The 24,218-nt window shown below is 36.4% G+C and overlaps 1 protein-coding gene across 20 annotated transcripts in view; it reads right to left on the bottom strand.

The window, feature by feature from the left end:
- The window catches only part of DLG2 (discs large MAGUK scaffold protein 2), a 2,073,554-nt gene that overhangs the window by 577,474 nt on the left and 1,471,862 nt on the right, over positions 1-24,218 (bottom strand). For all 20 annotated transcript variants that reach the window (XM_043580064.1, XM_043580065.1, XM_043580066.1 and 17 more), the window contains one exon: positions 5,689-5,813. In XM_043580064.1, the coding sequence (XP_043435999.1) occupies positions 5,689-5,813 (125 nt within the window). The remainder of the gene's footprint in view (positions 1-5,688; positions 5,814-24,218) is intronic.

Genomic DNA, 24,218 nt, shown 5'->3' with positions numbered 1-24,218 from the left:
ATGTCATCCCTTTCAGGACCATGGGGTTCTCTTCCAGGCTCATGTATCTATTGTCAGAATTCAGCCATATTCCTGAAATCGTCCCTTTTGCTAGCTATAGGCCGGGGACCACTCTCAACTCCTATCAGCTGCCCTCAGTTACTTGCCACATGACCTCTTCCAAAGATCCTCTTACAACATGGAATTTTCTTTGTCCAGGTCGCAGTACAGTCTCTTGGCTTTTAAAGTACTCATATAATGAGGTCAGGCAGACATGATATAATCTCTCTTTTGATTACTTCAAAGTCAACTGATTAGGGGCCTCAATTACATTTGTGAAATCTCTTCTGTCACATACAGCAGTATTATCATGGAAGTGAAATCCCATCATACTCACAGATTCTGCCCACACTCAAGGGAAAGCGACTACCTAGGATGCGGGTCACTGGGAGTTATTTTAGACTTCTACCAAAAGTGTTCCTTCCTGGATGTCACAGACTTATGGCTCAAGTTCAGGATGCTGTTAAATGGCTGGCTCGGCAGAACGAGCTGTGTTGAGGACCTTGAATTTTACATGATTCCTTCACATTCAATGTTTCATTTAATCCTTACCACAGCTTCCTGAGATCTATGTTCCTATCTCCAATTTATCAGTAAGGGAACTGGAGCCCAGAGAGCTTAAAAAGATTCCCACGGTCACACAGCTAGAAAGGCAGAACTTGAAACCCAGGTCCTCCAACTCCAAATAGTATGTACTTTCTCCTACATCTCTGTTCTGGGGTAACCCCTGAGACCTGAGCTCAATTTGGAGTCTAATCTCACGAGGCAGAGAATCACCTCTTATTTCATCTGTGTCTCAAGCCTGCACACTCACTTCATATTGAGTGTGACTGAGCTCATGCAGGAAGATTTTGTAACCATGAACCTAGAATTCCTAGAATGATGTATATGTTAGTGTTACATTGCTCCTTAGATGATTACCAAAAATTTAACAGCATAAAACAACATGCATTTATCAGCTCACTCTTCTCATAGATCAAAAGTCTGGTGCAGTGTGGCTGGAATGCTCAGGTTCTCACAGGCTGAAATCCAGATATCAGCCCACCAACAGTGTCATCTGGGGGCTTAGGGACTTTTTCCAAGCTCACATGGTCGTTGTAGGACTCCGTTCCTTGCAAGTGTGGGACAGAAGTCCCTGCTTCCTTGTTGGCTGTCCACTTGAAGACCCTCTGCTTCTAGAGGCCACTCACATTCTTTCTCACATGGCCTCCTCCCTCTGTCTTCCAACCGGCAACAGTCTCAAGTACTTCACCCATTTTGAATCTCTGACTTTTGCCAATGGTCAGAGAAAATTCTCCACTTTTAAAACTCATGATTAGATCAGGCTCACTTGAATAGTCTCCCTATATTAAGGTCAACTGTGCCATATAACATAACATAATGACAGGAGTGATATGATAGTCACAGGCTCTATGGATTACGGTGTGGAATGCTGAGGAGTGGCATTTTCAGAACGTTACCTCCTACAGTGTATCTTTAAGTGTCTCCCCTTTCCCCTGAGAATAACTTAGAATGTAAAGCCATGGACATTGGAGCCAGACTTCCTGGGTTCAAATTCTGGCTCCAACATTTCCTAGTCATGCAATATTGTGCAAGTTACTCAATCTCTCAGTTCTTTGATTTAATTCTCTGAAAAATGGAGGTAATAAAAGTGTGGGTTTCAATGAGTTGTTGTACACTTTAAATGAGTTAATGTGCCAGAAGAGTACTTAGCACACTGAAGCACTATGTGGGTCTTTGCTATTATTATTGTTGATATGATTATAATATATCCACTAATGTAGAATCTAGATTTCTACCCTTTGAGGAGCAGACCCATTACTGCACTTTTCTCTATGCCACCTTCTCTATAAGTTTTAGTGTTATTTGTTAAAAATATAATTCATAATATGGAAAAACACATTTAAAAATAGTGTTTAACTCACATGAAAGAACAAAGATTTTTCAAATAAAAGATAACCACGTTTAGTTTGTAAACTTATTTTTTAAGTGAGGGAAACATAGCAGATTCAGTTGACTATATTATAAACTCAAGAACAGAAACATAGAAACTTTTTTGGTACCATACCTGTTTCTAAATGGGCTCTAATTCCATGTAATAACTAGGAACAAAAGGAGTACAAGCAGATGGGAATAGGAAGTTTAGGGAAAGATGTGGAAGCTGAAAAGAGACTGAAAGAAATATAGAAGGAATGAGATGAAAGGTAATAGAAAACCAATGAGAAAGAGAAAAAAACAGGCAAGAGCAGAGGAAAGACCACTGAGAGATAGAGACGGCAGGTAAGGAAAAGGGGAAGACACTGATAAAATTTATTGGGCATCTAATATATGTCTGATTTAGCTAGGGACATAGGTTTTCTCACTGAATCCACAGAACAACTCAATGGAGTCAGTATTATTGTCATCATTTTACAGAAAAGAAAACAGTGACTGAAAGAGTCTAATTTTCCAAGACCAATTATGTTAGTATACAGATTAGAACCTACATCTTCCCAGAGCTCATTGTAACATGCTGCTCTCTTGTCCAAAGGACTAATGGTGAGATTGAAAGTATTCATCACAGCTTGTTGGTCCATCTCTGAACAGTGTGCCTGTTAGGTGGGCTTGGTGTTACTATCCCTTAACACTACCTTATGGTGTTAATTACTTGAGTCAAAACATTTGGATTCTATTTAAAGTAGAGCTTCCAAAGATTTATACCTCAGGATAAGTCATCCTACTGAGCCTCAGTTTCCTCTGTAAAATAAAGGCTTTGAAATAAATAGATTGCCAAATTCTAAAAATCTACACTTAATGTCATGCTGCCAGGTTTCAATCAATTATTCTTGATCTCTTAGATGTCTCCCGGCCATTCCAGCTCAGGGGAGGAAGCAGTAAGGGGGGAAACAATCTCCACGGGAGTAGCAAGAATTTATCGAAGTGAAATAGAGATCCAATCAATAGCTGTCTTCACATAGCAAAAGGCTGCAATGTGGATTGGAGAGTAGGTATTTTTAGTTGCTCAAGTTAGGACCACTATTCAGTTACCACTACACAACCTTAAGAGGCAGTATTTACATATGCAGTCATAGGCTGTAGCCCTGGCTCCAGGAAGCCAGAACAAGACCCATGGGTAGAGGACAGAATAAAAAAAAATGTGACTCAATAGAAAAATAACAAACTTTGTAATGTTTAGAGTTGCCCCTTAACATTGTGAAAAATTTTGCCTTTAGGAGTTTTTATGAAGGAACCACATGAGGTAGAAGATTCTACTCTTGAACTAGAACTTAAGAGAGTACATAAGTGATATTCAGGATTAATTTTTGGATGTATTCAAAGCTAGCTTGATGATCATCCGAGTTGTGAAGCCTTAATTTCATGAGTTGATATTATGGCCAAATAATGGTATCTACCTCATATGGCTGCTGCAAGTATAAAGATGACTGCATATATTCTATTCCTTTCTTTCTTTCTTTCTTTCTTTCTTTCTTTCTTTCTTTCTTTCTTTCTTTCTTTCTTTCTTTCTTTCTCTTTCTCCTTTCCTTCTTTCTTTCATCTATCTATCTTTTGATCTATCATCTATTTATCTAAGCACAATTCCCCACACATAATAAAATCTCAACAAATTTTAGCTAGCATTATGATTATTCTATTTACAATTATTCAATGCTGCTTCTAGCAGAATTTCCTTTTACCTCTGCAGGCATGAGATTGTTCCCTATATTTGCAGTCAATCAGTGGTAGCATGGTCACTTTTCATTCCTAACAATGGGGATAGGCACTCAACATAAAGTCTATTGTATCCCAAACCTTAGAGTCAGAATTTGGCTAAGAGATGGAAATTCCCCTATTTCTAGGCAAAGTAGTATGAGATAATGATTGTGGGCTATCAATTTCAGAACCATCTTCCAACAACTCTGTTCTTAAACTTTGAAAATGGCACTTCACCAGCATCCAGTATTAGCAAACCCAGTCCCCACTATGACTCATGAGAATTACACAGTATCTATTTCAAATTGTTCACTCTGTAGCATGGATATTTCTGTACTCTGAAATTAATCTCATCAATTCAGCCTGAAAATTCTATTGTCAAAAAGCATGTGTTTCCTGTGGGAGTGTCACTCATGTTTTTTGGTCTTGAAAGGAGATGCAGATGCACCTGAAAAAAAAAAAAAAGCCTGTGATTCTCTTCCACAAGCTGTCGTAAGTAATCAATGCATTGAAACAAGCGGATAGGGAACAGAGTGTCCTTGGCTGCTTTATAAGAAAAATAGTAAACTAGCTTACTTATGTTTAATGAAAAAAACAGACAAGGAAAGGCTACATGGCTTACATGTATGATACTTAGGTCACAGTCCTCATTGTGGCCCCATGCAAGTTAAAGTCATTCTTTTTTTTTTTTTAAATTTTTTCAACATTTATTTATTTTTGAGAGAAAGAGACAGAGTGGGAGTGGGAAAGGAGCAGAGAGAGAGGGAGGCACGGAATCCGAAGCAGGATCCAGGCTCTGAGCTGTCAGCACAGAGTCCGATGTGGGGTTCGAACTCACAAACCATGAGATCATGACCTGAACCAAAGTCAGACACTTAACTGACTGAGCCACCCAGGTGCCCCATAAGCTAAAGTCGTTCTTACCGATAAGACTTTGCTTGTGCTACCTTCTCTCCCCCTACTCATTAGTTTAACTTCTTTTTCCATCTCCTTTAATGAATTCATTAATTCAAAAACTCACTCATTCATTCAGCAAGAATTTGTTGGTTCACTTCTATATGTAACTTCTTGGCCTGAGGGGATTCACAGTCTAGTAGAAGCATGAAATTAACACTGGGATATGTTTTTCTCCCCAGGGAAATCTCTTTTAATTGTTCTAATCAACAATGCCTGTTAGCTAGTGCTTTGATCTCTGATAGAATTTTATATTATTTACTGATTGTCCTGTGTGCCTCTTAGTTGCCCAAATAATCTTCGGTTCTTTAAAGAGCAAGTGTCCTGATTCAAACAGCTATTAGTCTATCCTGTGCATTATGTGACTCCACTCCATCTGCCTACTCAAGCTCACCTTGTGGTCCTCATCCAGTCAACCTCATCCAGTTGGTTTCTCTCTTGGTTGGGATAACTTGTTCTTTCTCCTTCTATGTTCTAATTCAGATTTGTGGGGTTACTGAAATCTTAACTATTTTTAGACCCAGAATAGAATCTTCCTATAGAATAGTTTTTAGATTCTCTGTTCAAACTCCTACAGAAAGCCCTTATAAATGGACTAAAAAAAATAAATCTATGGATACATACAGTGTCTATACCATTGCCCTATCTGCTAATACTACTTACAGTATATTGTTTTCTATACATTTTATTATTTGCTCATCAGCTCTGAGTATTCTTCCTTCCAACTAGACTGAAGGCCCCATGGAACAAGAGATTTATCTGCATACCCTCCTCACGGTGCCACGCTGAATGTTGAATGTAGTGCCCTTCAACAAACACAAATTAAATACTACTTGAAATTTAGTAAGTAATAAGAAATCTGCAAAGTCATTACAGAAAGCTTGCTTTGACAGCTGTGTCTTTCAAGTACAGCCTTGTAAAATTATTATTCTGCAAAGGTATAAATGTGTCTCATTGATGTGGCAGGTTTACTTTCCAAATAATTCTAACGTTTCAGAGCTTTACCTGAGTCTGCCATCCTCTGCTGCAGCACCACCCGGTATAATCTTCGTAATAAATATGCCAGGGTCATCTCCAATGTGGGGATTATCTGTCCCTCCAGCAATACTGAATCCCAGGCCAGAATTCCCCTGGAGAAACAATAAGTAGACATTAAATGATATGGCTGTCACCTAAACCTAGTTCCCCTTGCATCCTGTGTTATCATCTTACTACTCAAATGGAAATCAGGTGATAACAGTCTTCTATGCAAAGCTATAAAGTGCACTGTCAGCAGACAAAGGAAGGTCAGGAAAAACACTCAAGTTTGTCTCTGCATTGCAAGAGGTCTAAGGGGTCTTATATTTTTGTTTCTACAAAGGACCTCATATTTTCGCTTTTAAGAAATGTTTCTGTTACATAGCAATTAAAATGATCATTACACAGTAGGAAATACAAGCTTACAAATTGTGTTATATGCAAAACTGCAAAAACATTAGTGTCAGTTGTAAAAATTATACATACATATGGAAAAGAATGGAAGGAAACCAGTTACATGAAAATTGATTTGGTAGAGTAGTGAATTTGGCTGTTTTAATTTTGTTATTTCCAGCACCGTTATACATCAAATAAATGTGTTCCTATGTAACAGGAAATGTTGGCTTCAGAAGCCAGGTCTCTCTTCTACAGTTATAATAAATGTGAGATACTTTCCAGTAATAAACAGGTTTTAATTTGCAATAGACATAGGCAAGGAATGCATTACTACTGCAGAATATAAATTTGATAATTTATATTCTAATAAAGCTTTCATACTTACTCATGCAGATTATAGCAATTGACATCCAATATACATGTAACTTTCTAAAATCTGTATGTAAGACGTAATTAAAAGTCTTCCCCAAATTCACAAACCATCTTACTTATTTATTATTTTTAATAATTTTTTAATCTCCATCTCCCTGGCTACATTATGTTTTAATATTATGTTTTCACATTATATTTTAAGCCATATTCATATACGTAGGTAGTGTTTATAATTATCCATTTTAAATGGCTAAATATTTCATCAAGGTCATATATTAGCATGTATTTAACCAGTCTTCTGTCACTGGATATTTAATTTCTCTACAACCAATACAGCTTCCTAAAGTTACTATTACTTGATTAATTTCTGCTCTTGGATAAAAAATGATGAGGACTAAGAATTTAGTAGTTATCCAGAAAAATTAATTAGGACATTCAATTAGTCAGAAAAGTTCAATGTCAAAATAAGATCAGCTGTAACCTGTTATATCACTGCAAATGTCAAGGTAATGTTTAGCAATTTTTATTGACTTAAATAATAAAAATTCCAGATGGTTGTTTACACAATTGTACATTTATGTTGAAAGGCAGAAATTAATAATTCAACCGTAACAACGGAAATCCCATGTCTTTATACTTCTGGCAGTTCTCTAATTCTGGTTTTCTTCGAAAAAATCCAAATCTCATTTAACAGAGATATTACTCAGTAGCAGTCATGTGGTCATAAATTTACTTAATATTCTTTAAACACCAGCTCTGTGTCTGGCATTGGACTAAGTCCTGGAACTATAGCAGTGAACATCTCAGTTTATGAGGCACACGAAGCATAAGTTCAGGGTGTAGAAGTGGCTAACAAAAGAACAAAACACAGGAACTTTCCCTGAAGGTGAAGAGCAGTTAGCAACTTTTGAAGGGGTCAGAATGGGAACTGGGGATGAGGACAGAAGGTTCCAGGCAAAGGAAGAACATATGTAAAATCTCTGAGGTGAGAAACGGTACACTAGTTCCAAGACACAGACAAGAATTCTCAAATGAAGATAGCAAAATGAACCGGATGAGGTAAGTATTTACCATGAATACAAGTGACTCTATTCTTGATTTTAGGTACCTATTGATGCCAGATGAGTCTATCAGTTTTGTTAGAGTACGTATTATGTGACTTTAAGGCTACAGGGAAACTAAGGCTGCAGGGAAAAAACCAGAAGATTTCTCCCTTCATGGAATTCAAGGAAGAACAGAAAAGGCAGTGATAAGCTGGCATCTGGTAATCGATACATTTTCACTGCAATGTCAACTACATTGTCATGTATATGGTTACAAGGACAGCATTTAGATGACTTATGAGGAAGTTTCTCTAAGATCTTGGGGTTTGGGAAGAAAAGAAAGGGAGATGAGTATCTTCATTGCAATGTGGGTCTAGTTCCAAGAACATCAGTTGGGGTGTATTGGTTTTACAAGAGTTGGCACCTCAGAGATAATTTCTTGAGTAAGGGGATAGGGAAAGAGGCAAGCACAGACTTGGAGGTACTCAAATGCTTACTCCTGAGAGTATACATATTTTTGGAGAGGGCATTCAAAACTTTGCCATTTGAGAAAAAAATATTCACTATCTGGCTCTTAATCTAATCTTTATTTCTAGCTTTACACTTTTACCGCCAGGAATACTGAACTGAGCTGCAGGCTCTTTCCTGCGGAGTCCACACTATGACTTGTCTCCTGACCTTTACTCATGCTGTTTTCTCTACCAGAAATTTTCTATCTCCCTGGCCCAATTCTTTTCATTATCTAAGATAAGGCTCACATGCACCCCAATGTTTATAGTAGCACTATCAACCTTAGCCAAATGATGGAAAGAGCCCAAATGTCCATTGACTGGATAAAGAAGATGTGGTATATACATAAAATGCAATACTACTTGGTGATCAAAAAGAATGAAATCTTGCCATTTGCAACAATGTGGATAAAACTAGAACGTATATGCTAAGCAAAATAAGTCAATCAGAGAAAGACAAATATCATAAGATTTCACTCATATGTAGAATTTAAGAAACACAACAGATGAAAAGGAAAAGATAAGACTGAGAACGCAAGTGCATAGAAAATATTAAATGGTCATCCCAAATCCACGTCTCTGGGTAATTTAGTACTCTTTTGAGTTTTCTGTGCTTCTCTACACCATGCACTATGTTATTTTGATGTTATATACTTATGAGTCTATCCTTTTTTCAAACTAAGTTTGTAGAAGACAGGAACTGTGTAGCATTCATCTTTGTTTCTTGGTTCTTTCTCTGGCACATAGTATTATTCAATAAATAATTGATGAATGAATCAACAAATAAACTTACTGGGCGTATTCAAGAGTTAAAGGGAAGACTCAGAAAAGACACGGTGAAAGTCCACACTGTGTTAAGAAATACAATATAGAAGTATAAGCCATTTTATTCCATGTAGCTACAAGAATAAAAATGGAAACTCAGGTATTCATATTGTGGCTTAGCTGAAGGACAAATGATGAGACAAAACTGTCCAAACTTTGTCAAAACCGAGCAGGGGATAAAAAATAAAATTATTTATTTTATTGGAAGGGAGGTAGGGGCCTTATCCTACAGAGCAGCTGCTTAGTCACTGACCATGAGGGACCTGAGCATCTTCTGAGAGGTTAAACTGAATGACTTTAAAGGATTCTTCTGGATCTTTGGCTAGATTTGTAGGAAAACTACTCTTGGCAACAAAGAAAAAGGAATACTTTAGAGGTGAAAGTTGATCACTGTTGCATTTTTAAAACTTCCATTATTAATCAATAGATCTTTGAAGTAATAGCTATGATGAGAATCTAGAAACATTTAACTACTGTTTTTGGAATTGACTCTAATATGGAGAATATGGTGGCTTTGGCATCTATTAATATACATTTTCCTGCCCTCAAAGCTACTTTGAGGAAAAGAATGGGTCAGGGAATCCACCATGAAAAGAGGTAGGTAGAGGCAGAGTGTAACTGGACCTGTGTACCCAGTCTCAAGGATTTCCAAAAGCAAATTTTGTGTTTCAGTTAAAACCAGTCTGCCAGCTGGGCCTGGACAGTCCCCTTGGTTTTTTAGAGGATGTTCATCTGAATTCAGCTAAGGAAATTATTTAAAGTGTTTTCCATCTCCCCTTATTGTTCTCTCCCAGCCGTCCTTTTCAGGCCTTTGCCACCAGCCAGCATTGAGTGGAGAGAGGGACAGATAAAAAGCAGCAGTGAAATTACTGCCTGCTGTTCTCCATGGCTGAATCACTCCAGCCCCCTGATAATCATCACAGAGCCAGCCAGCTGCAGGGGCAGACCCCAGAACCTCTCTTTTCTGAGCAGCAATCTCTCCATGTGAACAGGCAGACCCCTGGCTGACATCCTTAGATCCTGAGAATTGTGGCTAATTAACCGAGTGTTGATACTTGACCCAGTCAATGGCAACCGTGAGGTGCCATGCTGGTGAGGGCAGTCCCTGTATAGGACTCTGGGTGGGCTGCTGTTCCCTTTCAATTGGACAGATTCCATGATTGATGAATGTGGTTGGCACAAACCTTTCTTTCTCCTGGTTCCCAAACCTCCACATTTGTTGACTCTCCCCCAAGAGCACAAGCCCATTGCCTAGCCAAATGGCACTTCCTCCATCATGTACTATACTCCATCTCCTCTCAGAAAAAGAATCAACAAAGAGGAAAGACACTTTATCAATTAACTGATGGTTGCAAATATAAATACTATACCCTTAGAAAAGCTCCTCTTTCATTTGAAGTTATTCTTTACATGAAAATTACTCCCAAAATGGGGTTACAAAAAAGAGAAAAATAAAATTATATCGTAATCAAATGCATTTACAGAATGTTCTATTTACAAAGAATTACTTTGATTTTTTAGAAGTTCCTACTTTACAGTATTGTGCGATCTGGTAATTCAATTCTAGGCATTCATCCTAAAGGAATAATCAGAGATGTGTGCAAAGATTTGTATTCAAAGCTTCATGACAGTATTATGTTTTTAATGTTAAAAACAAAACAAAACAAAGAACAACTCACAACTGGAAACAAACATCCAAACAATAGAGAAATGGTTAAAAATACTGGGGTATATATATCTGAATGTGGGACTATTTTGGAGCCATTAAAATTGTGATAATGAAAACAGGAAATGCTCAGTATATAAATGTGAGAGGAAACAAAACGTTTATGGAATTTTAATTATACTATGATCACCACTGAAAATATTCAAAGAAAATGACTTGTTTTTAACAAGAAATTAATTACTAATTAGCAATAGTAAAAGTACTTAATAATTCAAACTACCTAAGAAGGAGACTTTAAAAAAATTATAAACTCCTAATAATATACAAAACTTACATAAATACTAAAAATTCCCTCAAGGGAACTGATATTTATTGCATATTTATTCGGTGCTACACACTGACCTAGGTGTTTTATAATCCCCCATTCAGTACATACCATTTCCCTCTTTTTATACATTAAAAAACAACAACAAAAAAAACCCCAAACAAATGAAAAACCCTGAGGCTAAGAAGAGTGAGATAACATTCTAAACACAGAAAGCAAGTCAACAGTAGAATTCAGATTCAAGTCATATTTGTTAGGCTCCAAATCTGATTTTCTTTCCATTATATCACATTGCCTTTCCTGGGTTAAAAAAAAATTAATTTGATGGTAGGTAAGTAATAAAAAATGATAATAATAATAAACCATTTTCTAGATTTTTTAAAACGTCTAAACCACTTTCTTTTGGTAAAGATAATTTAGCTAAAAATTCTGAATGTGGGGAAAGGGATGCTTAGGTTGCAGTAGTCAAAATTGTGAGATAAATAAAAACTAGATAAAGACTCAAAGTCTTTTAACTTTTATTTTCTATTTAATTTTTTAAATGTTTATTTTATTTTATATTTGAAATTTACTTTTTAATGTTTATTTTATTTTTGCACAGAGCACAAGCGGGGAAGGGGCAGAGAGAGAAGGAGACACAGAATCCAAAACAGGCTCTAGGCCCTGCACTGTCAGCACAGACTCTGACTCAGGGCTCAAACTCACAAACTGTGAGATCATGACCTGAGCAGAAGTCAGATGCTTAACTGACAGAGCCTTGCAGGTGCCCTGTAAAACTCTTTTAACCTTTAAAAACCATGTCCTGTGTTGAATAATACTGAAATTTTACATAATCTGTTACCAACTCCAAGAGTCCTGTACATCCCCTTCATTCTAGGAAGAATCTATATGTTCTTTTAACTCTCTGCCCAGAATCATCAATATCCAAGTCTATTTTCTGCACAGCTACTCCAGCAAAGACATTTGTTTATTTTTATTTAATATCAGTTATACAGCAAAATTATATATATATATATATATATATATATATATATATATGTGTGTGTGTGTGTGTGTGTGTGTGTGTGTGTGTGTGTATTGTTTTTGGATATATAATCATACCTCAGCCTCTAATCTGCAAATTTCTGATATACATCTAGATTGAAAATTCCTAGTGCAAAAATTGACTAGTGATTAACATATAGAATAGTGAACAATATAAGTAGATGGAGCACAGATATAAAAAAGGCTAAAACAGACAATAGCAAATTAAAATAATCCTCAAGCTAGATACCAGAAGTAAAAATGTCACTTGATAGAAAGATACATGAGTTAGCAAATATCTTCTAAATTGTCCTGGATGATATTTTATTTTAGGCAGTAAATCTGAAATGGCACAAGGAATAAAAAGATGTCTTTTTCTCATAGACATTACTTGTTGAAAATCATTCAAAGTCTTTCTCATTTCCAAAGGCCTATTTTTAGGGTATAAAGATATAAGTGTAATTCAGACATTTCTAACTATTGTTGCTTACAGTTAGCTACATAAAGATCTCCCACCAAAAAAAATCTTTTTAAACATGTCACCCAACAATCCATGTGTTTTTGAATATCATTCTTAGTCTAGGAATAATAGATTCCTGTTTTCACTTACTTAAAACTTCCAGGAGTTGCATTTAGTATTTGCTGCCAAGGAGCTACCAGAGGTCTGTGTTTGGGGACTGGTAACTGTAGCAAAGTGTTTTCAGGGGTTGGGGGACTATAGAGAGAAAGTGGTTTCAATAAATAGGTATAAAGAAAATGTCAGTTTAAAATAGGCCCAAGAACTCATGATAAGTTAAAGGGTGATTACTATTTTTGTGAAAGAGTTTTGTTCTTAGGAGAGACATGTGGTGGAGTCTCATGAGAAGGAGGCAGGGAAGAGGCAAGGTTTTAGAGGATGACAGGGAGAGGACTCAAGCACCTCTGGGAGCTAAGGGGATGAAGCCCCTGGAACTGGAGATTGAAGGTGTGAAAGAGAAAGGGAGTCCATGGGAAGCAAAATCCTGATGAAGGAGGAGAATAGGGTCTAGAGTCCAGATTCTTGAGTCCCTACCATAGATACTGGTTAAATACATGTGGTAAAACCACAGTAAGGAATACAATGGTATCATGAGATGAATATATATTTACAATACATATTCAGGTAAAGTAGAATACAATATAAGATTTACATTTTATGGGGTGTCTGGGTGGCTCCGTTGGCTAGGCATCCGACTACAGCTCAGGTCATGATCTCACAGTTTGTGGGTTTGAGCCCTGCGTTGGGCTCTGTGCTGACAGCTTAGAGCCTGGAGTCTGCTTCAGATTCTGTGTCTCCCTCTCTGTCTGCCCCTCCCCCATGCACACACACACTCGCTTTCTCAAATAAATAAATGAACATTAAAAAAGATTTACATTTTATAATATATATGCATAGAAAAGTTTGAAAGTATATTCACCAATATATTAAAGTTTTCAATGATGTCAGAATTATAGATCTTTGGACTTCGTCATTTTGAGCAAGTCCATCTTTAATTTTCCTTATAAATATATCTTACTATAAACAAAAACACACACACTCACACACGCACTTTTATACTCACAAAACGTGATTAACCAAAGAACAGATGAGTTTGTTTTTTGAGATAGCATACCTCAGCCTTGGGTAGGGGGAGGGATAATTTTCTATCTGGGATAAGAAGGACTAAATTCTTACAAAGTAATTTTTTAAGAGTTATAGGGTTATTTTAAGGTGGAGGAGTAAAAAGCTGAAGGTGGTCTTAACTGATGTCTTTGCTGATACATTTATATGTCAGGATACCAAAGGGAAAGTCTAGAATGAATTTGATGACTTACATAAAACAGTAAAGGGTTGGAATTGCACCTGTGAGGCAGGAGAAACACCTTAGGATGAGTAGAGGTCTGCTGAGCAGCACTGAGGTGGGGCATCATCAGCATGATTATGGGATTTTCTCCCACAGCGATTAGTAATCATGAACAGTGAAAAGGAAAGGTTTGGTTGCTCTAGGGCTGAGATTTGAAAAGCAAATGTAGTTAACTCTCAAAGGAATGAGGAATGCAAATCAGAAAAGAGGGAAAAGGAAGAGAATCAAGGAATACATTCAGCCTGGAAGAAGAGAAGTGGGTAAAAAAGAATGAGATCATGACAAGGTCAAAGTACAGATTTATGAGAACAGAGGATAGAAAAGGGAACAGCAGTCTGTGGACACTGGGATTTCAGGACTCAAGATTTCAGAGATCAACTGGCACTCCCTGATAGTCATGTCAGTGTGGTAAAGGTCCCATGAATGAATTAAAGTGATGATCAAGTCAGAGTACTTTGTGGCTGATACTGAAGTCTCCTTGGAATACAAAAAGAGACAAGGAGAGAGAAGAAAAAAAAATGGCCAAAAATGTTCAGTGAAAGTGAGCAAAGACCTAAGGTAGAGATAAGAAGACAGGTAGAATGTGAAGCAGTATGGCAGTTACAAGAATTACAAGTAGAACGAGATGCACCAAGTCCGAAGAAGAAGAAAGTGCTTAACTTGTTCAAGGAACTAAAATGAAATAGCTGTAAACTGATTAGGTAAGAAAGGGGGAGAAGAGGTTAGAGAGGGTAGCAGGGGTCAGACACAGGGGGCTCAATAGGATGGTGTAGGTTTTGTGGGTCATGAAAATTTAAAACAGTGGAGTAACATGGTCTTATTTAGTCAAAGATTACACTAATTGCTGTTTGAAAACTTTGGAGAGAGCAAAAGGTGGTGACAGAAAGACCAATTAAAACAGCCCAGGTCATAAATTGATGGTGGCTAGATAGGCTGGAAGCAGTAGGGATGGCAAGATTTGAGACATGATCTGGAGGTAGAATTGACAGGATTTACTGTTGGTTGGAATATTCAAGGAAAGAGAAGAATCAAAGATTCTGGACAGAGATGCCATATATGAGATGTAGAGACTGTGATGTGGCTAGGGGAACTAGATTGCAAGAGGTAAATCAAGAGTTCAATTTGGATCCTTGTAAGTTTGAGAGATCTGTTGATGTCACTGAAGTGGCAGAAAAAAAATACTGAGGTCTGGAGAAAGAATGATGGTAATTGTTAGCACTCACTGAGTGCTTTCTACATGTCAGGCACTGTACTAGACCTTCCAACTCCCCTTTTATGGATAGTTAAGATACTGGGAAGAAAATAAGGGAAGTAACTATAGGAATATCAGGAATAAGTTCCAGGCACAGTTAATTCCTTTGGTCCCCATAACAACTCTTTAAGGGTATATGCACATGTTTTGTGAATGCCAGACCTAGGAGTATGGGCTTTCTTAGAGAAAGCAGGTATTCTTAATAAGGAATGACCAGATAAATATGATATTTTACCATGATTAATTCAAGGACGGTGAACAGGCTAAGTTAAAAATAGGCTTGGTAGAATGAGTCAGAAAGCAAGGAGAGTAATTTGGGATCAAATACAATATTTAAACTATGAATTCTTAAGATATGATTTAGAATGTTGTCAGTTACACTCACCTACAAAACTGCCAAGTATCATGTCTCTTGTGCCCTGCAATCATATCTAGCTGAAATGCCATTAGAAGCTAATATGCACTCCTCAACAGCTCCCAGAAAGAAATGTAGCTCACAAGTCACTTGTTTACCATGTCAAGGAATCTGAGAGTCATCCTTGACTCCTGCCTGCTCATCAGTCCTTATATTTTATTAAATATCATGTCTTGTTGATTCTACCCCTAAAATATCCTCAAATCCATCCAGTTCCTCCCAGTTTCTATTATCACTGTCCCAGCTTAGAATTTCATTTGTTGTCCTCATTGCTCTTCTGTTTTCCAGGCCTAACTAATTTCACACTATTTTCATGGTAAAATGTGCTCAAAGTAGCAGATCTCAAATTCAAATAGCTATTAAGGCAGACAACATATATAAGAGAGTGAAATGGGCCCAGGAGAGGTAAAACAATAGAGCAAAGTGTGGTTAAATGGCAACTGATCTCCATACTGGGAATAAAATAAGAAGTGGGGAATGAGCATATATTTTACCTAAAGGGAAGAGGTTCTCTTTAGCTCTTGAATTTCTGCCATTCTAGAATGGGGGTCTAATGTTGAAAGATTGTTCTCCCCTCCTTACAGAAATCAGGAATCAAATTTTCTTAAGTGAAATATCAGTTTTTAAATGTTAGAGAATTATTAAATTGAAATACATATATATAGGTCTGGGTCAATTATGCTCCCTATAATTGGCAGTTCGTGAGGCACATTCCATAGTTGTCACACAGTTCAACCCAGTGACTAAAGGAATATATACACAAATGAGAGAGATGATCTAAGGGTAACTGCTTTTTAAATTGTTCACTACTTGTTTCTGTGTAGTCTTATATACCCCTTGGAAGCATATAAAGCAAAATGCCTGGAAGTAGGTCCCCACTATCCTCTTCATCCTCCTCTGTATTATTCTGTGCCTGGGTCACAATTTTATTATTACACATAGCACACTATATTATACTTGTTTACATGTTTACCTTCCCGGTTCTACTTTGAGCACCAATTCAAAGTATTAAAACTAAGTTATTCAATTCCTGTGCCAGAATAATATAGTACCTATATGTGAAAAGAATTGAATAAATTTTTGCATGAACTAAACTGACCTGCTTCCTCTGCCAAGAACACTTCTCTTCTTCTCTTGTTGAATTGCCATTGAAACATCAAAATTCATCTCAAATCCTATCTGATATTTTCTCCAATTGCTTCAGGCAGATGTGATTGCCCTTTCCTCTGTGATTCCACATGACTTCATTCAAATTGTAAGACCATTGAGTTATTTATATATGTGTCTATCTTCCTCTAAATTCTTAGCATCTGGAGGACAGGGGCCACACTATATTTGCATCTAGCTCTTAATCCAATTCCTGGTGACAGCAAATGCTCAATAAATGACTACTGAGTTAAACAAAATGGAAGAATACTTAAAATAATTTGTATGAATGAGCTAATAAGGAAAGGTTAGACAAAAGGGGTTACTTGGTTTTAATGTAAGAGAGCTAAAGGTTGAGTTGCCTGATTAACTCTGGTATTTGAATGCCTACAATGTGCTCAACATTGTGTCAGATTGTGATAACAACAACAACAACAACAACAACAACAACAAAGATGCAATCCTTGTTTTCAAAGAGCTTACAGTCTAGTTGGGGAGATGTGCCACATACACAAGAACAGTGTGAGTGGGCACAATATTTCAAATTTGTCTTTGTCTCTTTTCTCCCTGAATGTTGTCAACAATCATTTTCCAAGTTCTGTTGATTCTATCTCTTGAGTATCTTTTATTTTCATCTTTTATTTCTAGTCCCACTGCATGTATCCTAGTTAATTTCCTCATTTCCTATTTTCCAGAATATTGCAAAATGCCATGAATGATCACTTTATACACCATTTCTTGTGATTCATTGTACTTCAAAAGTGTAATTTTCCCATTTTCTCTGAAATCAACAATTTGCATGTTCTACTTTTTTCTATTCCACATCTTTGAAAACAATCTTATTCTTTTCATTCTTTACTGAATCATGAGCATTTTTTGTTAAAATGTTAAAAGGCTGATATATATCAATATATATAGATAGATATAGATACAGATATATAGAGAGTGATATATAGTGATATGTATACATAGAGTGTATATATATATATATATACATAGAGTGTATATATATATATAACATATATATATAACATATATATATATATATATATATATATATATATATATATATATAGTGTCTAGTATTTCCTGGCAGTATGGTAGGTGCTCACTTGTTATAGCCATATAACTCTCCTTTGAAATAACTTGGAAATAACTGATTGTAACTCTGACAAAACAAGCCTTCAACCTATACCCCTACCTCTACCTGTACCAATCTTGACGAGGTCAAGAGGGATGGAAATGAGCACTTGCTATCATCTATGGGCATCACTGTCTTGGAATTGATTAAGAAAACAAGCTCTAGAATCATTCCTGATATGTATAGATCCTAGTTCTGCCACTTCTTACCTGTCATCCTGAGCAATTCTCTGAAGTTCTCTCATTTATATTATTCACTAGAAAAAAAGGAATAATAATACCTTTGGACTGGTTATAAACTAGGAATACTCAAATGTTCTCAAGATTAAAAACATTTTTACAATAATAAAATGTTATTTTCCTTTCTCCATGTGTTTACTTTGCACTGATGGTGCAAAAGCAATGGGGGTAAAACTATTCATGCCTTAGCACAAATTAAGGCAGTGGCACCAACATGTACTAGTAATCATTGAATTCTTTCTTAACTGTATGCTCATAACAAAAATTGTTAGTTTTAATTAAGAATATGTCTGATGAAACAGTGCAAATTATTATTATTATTAATTTATTTTTAAAGATCTTGACTTTTGAGTGCATATAGTTGTGATATTCTGCATGATGAAATGAGAGAGATGCCCCTGTGGTGTGTTGCATATAGTTTTCCCAGGGGAAAAAAAAAAGATTGTATGATGTATTTAAGTTGCAAGTAAGCTAACCACATTTTCATTGAATACCATGTTTACTTGAGAGAATAACTGATAAACAAGCTATGATTATTTAGTCTTGGATATTTGGCAAAATGTTTTGAAAACTAAGGAAGTGACCTTGTTTCTTCAGGGAAACATCTGATGGTATTTGTTGTCAACAATAAAATTCAACTTTTCAAGCAAATATTAGAATTTGGAAACCTTGTGTCCATCACCATGAGCATGACAACTTTCCAAACATCAAAGACTTTTCTGATGAGATGGGTGTTAATATTAACAAATAGGATTCTTTTGATATTGCATAATGAAAAAAGTCAACATTTGGAGGGTCTGTATGAATATGACATTATAAACCCATATTTGTGGTAAAAAGTCTATTTAAAGTATAAGACAGATGAATAAATTTTAGAACAACATTGTACAAAAAGTTTATCAAAATGGTTTCAGATTCCACATTGAAATTAACCTTTAAAAAATTTTCCTTTGCCAAGTCTTAGTGTAGTGTCAAAGAATATCCACAATTATTTGAAAAGGCTATAAAAACATTTCACTTTTCTCCATTCATATATCTGTGAAATCACATTTTCCTCATTTACTTCAACTAAAACAACATGCATATCGATTAAACACAGATGAAAGATAACAGAATATAGATGTTAGATTAAGCCAGATATAAATGAAATTTGAAAAGTGTAAAATAATGCTAATCTTCCTGATAATTCTTTTTGCTTTGAAAAACATGGCTATTTTTAATAAAAAGCTACTATGTTTACATGTAACAGGTTATTACTTATAAATTACCTAATATATATTTAAAAAATTTTCAGTTTTAATGTCTAATATAATACATATTGATAGTTAAAATACATATAAACAATATAGGAGTCACCAACTCCAGTGAAAGTGAAACTCCAGTGTTTTGTCATAAAACAAAAACGTTTATTAAGAACTGCTGCTGTACACTGTTGGTGGGAATGCAAACTGGTGCAGCTACTCTGGAAAACAGTGTGGAGGTTCCTCAAAAAATTAAAAATGGATCTACGCTACGACTCAGCAATAGCACTACTAGGAATTTATCCAAAGGATACAGGAGTGCTGATTCATAGGGGCACATGTACCCCAATGTCTATAGCAGCACTTTCAACAGTAGCCAAATTATGGAAAGAGCCTAAATGTCCATCAACTGATGAATGGATAAAGAAGATGTGGTTTACATATGCAATGGAATACCAGTTGGTAATGAGAAAGAATGAAATACTGCCATTTGTAACTATGTGGATGGAAATGGAGGGTATTATGCTAAGTGAAATAAGTCAGTCAGAGAAAGACATATCGTATGTTTTCAGTCATATGTAAAACTTGAGAAACTTAACAGACCATGGGGGAAGAAAAGGGGGAAAAAGAGTTTCAAACAGAGATGGAGGCAAACCATAAAAACTCTTAAATACAGAGAACAAACAGGGTCATGGAAGGGCTTGGGGGAGAGGGGGAAATGGGTGATAGGCATTGAGGTGGGCACTTGTTGGGATGAGCACTGGGTGTTGGATGTAAGCGATGAATCACGGGAATCTACCCCCAAAAGAACACACTATATACAATGTATGTTAGCCAACTTGGCAATAAATTATATTTTTTTACAAAAGAACTGCTGTTGTAAACAGTCCATGAGATAATTCTCACAAAGAACTTAACATGGTACACTATAAGGGCTCCAAAATTGCCAATAAGCCTATCAGACACTGGGTGCTCACTAAGTATTAGCCGGGTTAATATCTAAATACTATAGCTTTTGTAGGGGGCAAAATAATCTTAAGTCATAAATACTTGTTTCCTCTTGATACACTCTTTTACTTTCATTCTCCCAACCATAAAGGTTCAAATTCAATTTCATTTCTTCCTTGGGGGTTTTGTGTTTGCTTTCATATTTCCTTCCAGGATTCTTACATCTTTGTTATTCTTCAGAAGTCAGTTTACATGTTACTACCTCAAAGGAGCCTTCCTTGACCACTAATAAACTCCTCGCCACCACCACTATATAGCACTCTCCATCTATCACCCTGCTTTCTTCATACCATTTACCACCATCTGAATTTATTTTATTTGTTATTTATTAATTGTTTGGCTCGCCAACTAGAGTGTAAGCTGTAGAAGGCAGGGACTCTTCTGTTGTGTTCACCACTATTCTGTATTCTCAGTTCCTAGAATAGGGCCAGGCACATACACAACCATTCAAGAAATATATGTTCAAGAAACGAGTAACTGGGGCACTTGGGTGACTCAGTTGGTTAAGTGTCAGACTCTTGATTCAGATCAGGTCATAGTCTCATGGTCTGTGAGCTAGTGCCCTGTGTCAGGCTCTGTGTTGACAGCTCAGAGCCTGCTTTGGATTCTTTCTCTCTGTCCCTCCCCCTGCTCACGTGTGTGCTTTTCCCCTCTTTCTCTCAAAAACAAATAAACACACTTAAAAAAAGAAATGAGTAATTCAAACAAACAATCAAACATTGTAATACAGTGGGAAGAGTACAAGTTTTAGAGCTGATAGACCTGGTTGATCTCCTGACTTTATTTACTAAGTGTGCAACTTTGGGCTAGTTCTGTAATTCTTCTGGGTTTTAGTTTCCTCATTTCAAAACAGTGACTGTTAGACTGGTGCAAAGAATGTTTTCATGTGTAAGGCATCCACTATTGTTTGATACATAAAGTGTACTCAATAAAAATTATATCCCTTCCCACCCAATCTGGATACTTGCTACGTGCAAGACAAGTAATGTTTAAGTCCTTGACACCACAGATTTTACAGTCTTGTGGGGAAATAGGATATACAGACATAAAATGACACTGAATGTCAGTGTAGGTTAAATAGCAAAGGAATACCAGAGGGAAAAAAGTAACTTCCATTGCCTCCCTACTGCCTAGACAATAAAGGCCAACTTCGTTTAGCATAGCATTCATGGCATTTCATGACTGGACTCTATCTTGCTTTTCAACCCTCATTTCTCACTATTGTCTTCCAGTTAGGAACCATCCTGATCAACTCTATTGCTCACTTTGCTTTGTATGGATGGTCGTGAGAAACCTTGTAGCTTTGCCTGCTGGCTCTCCCTGTCCTTATATTTAAATTCTGCCAACCCAGGGCCTGGAGCAATTGTTACTTGCTCTGGGACTGATCTCACACCAATCCATTCCTCACAATTGGAAGCAACTGTTCCCTCTTCTAAGGTCCCAGAGCAGGTGGTTACCCCCTCCTTAGGCACTTTCCACTCCCTGCTTTGAGTTTGCAGTGTGTGTATGTGTGTGTGTGTGTGTGTGTGTACATATTTGTTATCTATCTATCTATCTATCTATATATCTCACACATATATATATCACATATATGTGCTATATATATATCACATATATATGTGCTATATATATATATATATATATATGTATGTTATATACACACACACACACACACACACATACATACATATACATATTTGTTAGCCTCACCTTCATGAACATGAGGTCAGCACTTGTTTCTGGTTTATCTTTGTCATCCCACATCATAAATGCCTCCAAAATAGAGATAGTGAGATAAATGAACGATTTAATTTAAAATGAAGAAAAAAGAAGTGGAAGACTCTGTTTTCTACTGGGGTCCTTCATTTTAAGACTGTGCTCTTCCACTTAGATTATGTCTGTTTTACAGTGCTATAGATTAGCGATGGCAAATTGTTTTTATATCTTGTGCCAATCCCAATGGACTATGAAGCCTTCCTGGATCACTGAGTTGAGAAAGCTCTTAAGGTATAATACTCATGCTGGCATGGAAAAGTCCACTAAAATTACACAAAAGTACACTATTTGCATGGTGTAATCACACATTACCTTTTATTGGCCAGGTTGTTTAATAATTTTTACTCTTTGTTTTTAAAGTTTATTTAATTATTTTGAGAGAGAGAGAGAGAAAGAGAAGGGGAGGAGGAGAGAATCCCAAGCAGTCTCCACAAAGTCAGCATAGAGCCCAACTTGGGGTGTGAACTCACAAATTGTGAGATCACGACCTGAGACGAAATCAGGAGTGGGATATTTAACTGACTGAGCCACCCAGGCATCCCTCATAACTTTTACTGTAACAATATTGCTTTGATCAGAGCTTTTTGAGAACCAAGTCCTGTATTACAAAGTGCTGAACATAAATGGTTCTCCTTAGCTTTTGAATAATGTTTAACCTTCTTTACTCTGCCCACAGAAACCCTTTATGATCTGTCCTTAATTTCTTCTCGTCCCATCTCCCTCCATTCCTCCTCTCTCCCTTTATTCTTTTTTTTTTTTTTGTTTTTTTTTGGTGCCGAAACCCGGGAACGAACCATCTCCCTTTATTCTTATACTCTCCCAAATACAACCATGCCTTTTCCATCTCCATGCCTTCCTCTGGCCCCTATTCATCTAAACTCAGCTCAAGCATCATCCTTCCTGTAAATCTTGTGTGACTCACCAGTTGGGTTTAGGTGGTAGGCTTTTCTTGTGCTCCCAAAACACATTAATCTTATTTCTGCTGCCACAGTTATAACACTGTATCATAAACACTGGGTTCATAGGGAGGAAACTATATTAATTTTACTCATGGACACGAGGTAAATATGCAGTAAGTATTTGTTGAATAAGTGAATGAATGAGAGCTTTATTTTTATTGATCATTACTATGTTAAGCACTTTATGAGCTTTATCTTAGTTATGCCTTAAAATAGACTATTTAAATATCTGTTTATTTTATGTATTATACCAGTCACAAAAGATTAGGCAGTTTACCTTTTGAAGAAGAAGAAGAAAAACTCATTCAGCCTCCTGCTGTATCGAGATGTGCAATTGAATAATAGTTGCACAACAGAAGCCTGAAGGAACTAATTCACCTCCCTGGTTTCCCCATAACTCCCTAATCACAGGCAGAATCCAATCAGACTTTAAAAGAAAATGAGGCTTGAAATCTACTTCATATTCCTCTTAGAGTCTGTTCTCATCTATTAGAGTGAGGTTCTGCCTAAATCATTTTTCTCTAAACAGCTCATATTTGACTAATAATTTAAGAACACAATATAAAATATTTAATTCTCAGTATCAATTCTAGAATATATCTACATCTGAAGGTAAAGTAAATAAATTGGAGTGCAACAGGGAGGTATATATTTCTTTTAGAAGGTACTTAACTAGAATATAAAACAATCTCTTTGGTTCTTATTCTTTTAAAAGCAGAAGCCAAAAGATAGGGTGTTTACTTTCTCCTATTTTGCAGTGGAAATAAATTTTAATTTTATGATTTGGCAACAAAAAGTTACTTTCCATTCACTTCTCTGATTCCCCAAAAATATTTTTCAGAAACTAAAGTCCAAGGGTAAGTAGAGCTAACAAAACAAACAAACAAACAAACATTGGTCTATCGTTGTACTTTGGGCAGATTAATAATTCTCATTGAGGCATAAATATTACTTGTCACATTCTGCTACGTTCAATACTTTGTGAATATACTTCGAAAGCACAACGCGTTTATAAAGTCCTCTAATATCTGCCACATCACAATAAATGATGAACCAACTTCCAGAATATTGGCTTTGACCTCAAGCAAATTATGCAATAATGCTTCCTTGAAAGTTTGTGTGCACACAGCTCCTGTCTCCCAGAAGATACATCTAGCAGATGGCAAAAGTGACAACCTCAGAAAAAAATGAAAGCTGAGTTGAAAACAGCAGCTTCTTTAGAAGGTCAGGGCACAAATCTCTGATAACAAAGCACAGCACAGCATTTTAGAGAGAACCTTATTATCCAAATGCCATCATTTCACAGCATTTAATGTTGGA

Source organism: Prionailurus bengalensis, chromosome D1, assembly GCF_016509475.1.
Source record: "Prionailurus bengalensis isolate Pbe53 chromosome D1, Fcat_Pben_1.1_paternal_pri, whole genome shotgun sequence".
Classification (NCBI taxonomy): Eukaryota; Metazoa; Chordata; class Mammalia; order Carnivora; family Felidae; genus Prionailurus; species Prionailurus bengalensis.
Note: the sequence above shows the minus strand (reverse complement) of the source record. Positions and strands in the feature narration are given on the sequence as shown.